We start from the raw sequence: 2449 nt of genomic DNA, 5'->3' as shown, positions 1-2449 counted from the left end.
CAATTACTGTAATGGCCTGGGCTCTTTTCTGTCAAACCCACTCTCCACACAGATCCTGCTGAAAGACCTCTTGGCTCCCAGATGCTCAAGTGACTTATGCAACAAGTATGTCCCAAGTGCTTAACTGTGTGCCAGGCACTGTTCTAGGTGCAGAGCACACAGCAGGACACCGACAGGCAAAGCCTCCTGCCCTCGTGGAGGATACAGGCCAGTGGGAAGAGGTGGTAAACAGTATTTTAGAAGGTGATACATGTAATGGAGAAAAACAGAATAGTAAACAGGAATCAGGGATGGAGGGTTGCATTCTTTTTTTATTGACTGACTTGAGAGAAAGGGAGAGAGGGAGAGAGGGAGGGAGGAAGAGAGGAGGGAGAGAGGGGGAGATAGAAACACTGATGTGAGAGACACACATCAATTGGTTGCCTTCCTCACTCACCCCCAGTGGGGGCCGGGGATCGAACCTGCAACCCAGGTATGTGCCCTTGACTGGGAATCGAACCGGTGACCCTTCAGTCCATGGGCTGATGCTTTAATCACTGAGCCACACCGGCCAAAGGCTAACTTTTTTCTTTTTAACCCTCACATGAAGATGTTTTTAGAGAGAGATGACAGGAGGGAGAGAGAAACATCAATTGGGTGCCTTATGCATGCACACCGACTGGGGACTGAACCTGCAACCTGGGCATATTGGGACGATGCTCTAACCAGCTGAGCTACCCAGCCAGGAAAAGGATGCAGGTCTAAACCCGAGGGTCTGAAAAAGCCTCAATGAAATGATGTTTGAGCAAAGACTCAAGGGAGAGTGTAGTATGTGGGGGAAGATCATTCTAGAATCTAGATAGAGAAACAGCCAGTGCGAAGGCCCTGAAGCAGAGGTGTGAGAAATGGCTGGAAGGGGAGAGAGCAGCAGAAGGGGCGGGCCAGGTGGGCCTCATTAGGCACCCTGAGAACTCGGCCTTCACAGGAAGGTGTGGGGCAGAGGAGAGAAAGGTCTGACACGATTCTGTAGGATCACGTTGGCCGTTTTGCGGAGGGGGGAGTGGAAGGTGAGAGACCAGTTAGGAGGCTTTCACAGTCATTCAGGCAGAGATGTACGTAGTTCCCAGGAGCGGCAGCCACAGAGGTGCTTTTCAGATCGGCCATTGAGGCTTGAGAGTCCCCTCGCCCGTCAATGATGTACCGATTATGGGATGAGGTCTGGGCTGGCTGGGGCCACCTGTGCCCTCTGCCCTTCACACCAACATCACTGCTGCTCAAATGGGCCTCCCTTTTCTGCCTCCACACTTTTGCTCGGGCTGTTCCCTCCCTGGATTTCATTGTCCTTTGAACAAACACTTGAAACCTTTTATGCACCAGGCCCAGGTTCAGGGACTCGAGGAGCTCCCCAAGTCCTGGCACATATCCTCCCTCCCACCATCCTGCCGGTCCCCAAGTCTCTATCTCCTTAAGTGGCACCCCATCCCCCCACGATGCTCTAGAACAGTGGTTCTCAACCTTGGCGGCACATTAGAATCACCTGGGAATCTTTTTAAAATCCTGATTTCCGAGCCTCATCCTCCGGAAATTCTGTTTCTTTGTTACTAATGTTGTGGCCCCACCCCATAACAAAGAAACAGAATTTCTGGAGGATGAGGCTCGGAAATCAGGATTTTAAAAAGATTCCCAGGTGATTCTAATGTGCAGCCAAGGTTGAGAACCACTGACCTAGAAGAGACCCGGCTCCCTTCAGGTGTCTCCCTCTCCCTCCAATTCACCACTGAAGCCCATCAGCGCTCCCCCAGCACAGCTCCCCCTGCACAGGTCTCTCCTCTGCACCCTCTCCACTGCCAGGCCACAGCGCCCGTCACCTGAACGGGGAGGTAAGCGCAGGGCTGCCACCCGCACCACCCGCACCCACCGCACAGGCTGCAGCGATGGTTACAGGAGTGAACGCCGCACGGGGTTCAGCCCCCGCACGCCCACTGGTCACCGTGACATGCGCCACCTCCGACCCCCGTTCACTGCAGGTCGCCTTCTCCAGGCTTCTTTCTTCCCGATTTCCAAAGGCAGCACACTGCCTTCTGCCCCTGCCTGTGCCGTTCTCTCTAGAAGACTCTTCCCGCGCCGCTCCCTCGGAGGTCTTAGTCTTTTATTCGCAGTCCCTCTCGGGGCACCATCTTCAAAGCCCTCCTCACACCGAGTTGGCTTTGAAACTCTTTGCTGCCTCCCCCCACCCGGGGCTGTGGACCAAGCGCCCTGGGCCTTGTGTTTCACTCCTCCGTCCCCCCGGGACTCCGCTCCGCGCGTGGCTCATGGAGGTGCCCTCGGAACGAACGCCTGACCCGCGTCTCCAGCCCGGCCCCTTCCCGACCTTACCCAGCGCCGACTTGGGCACTTTTCCTTTCGCCGAGTTCCGCAGCTTCCCGGCCTGGGTCGCCTTCGCCTTCGCGGCCCGCTTCCCCGGAGCCCC

General features: G+C 55.7%; 1 protein-coding gene across 1 annotated transcript in view; it reads right to left on the bottom strand.

The window, feature by feature from the left end:
- The window catches only part of RPS19BP1 (ribosomal protein S19 binding protein 1), a gene marked incomplete at its 5' end in the record, with an annotated part of 27642 nt that overhangs the window by 1061 nt on the left and 24132 nt on the right, over window positions 1-2449 (bottom strand). Inside the window, one exon of the mRNA XM_005871382.2 lies at window positions 2356-2449. Coding sequence (XP_005871444.2) covers window positions 2356-2449 — 94 coding nt within the window. The remainder of the gene's footprint in view (window positions 1-2355) is intronic.

This window comes from Myotis brandtii, unplaced genomic scaffold (genome assembly GCF_000412655.1).
Source record: "Myotis brandtii unplaced genomic scaffold, ASM41265v1 scaffold339, whole genome shotgun sequence".
NCBI lineage: Eukaryota > Metazoa > Chordata > Mammalia > Chiroptera > Vespertilionidae > Myotis > Myotis brandtii.
This window is presented reverse-complemented; position numbering and strand designations above follow the sequence as displayed.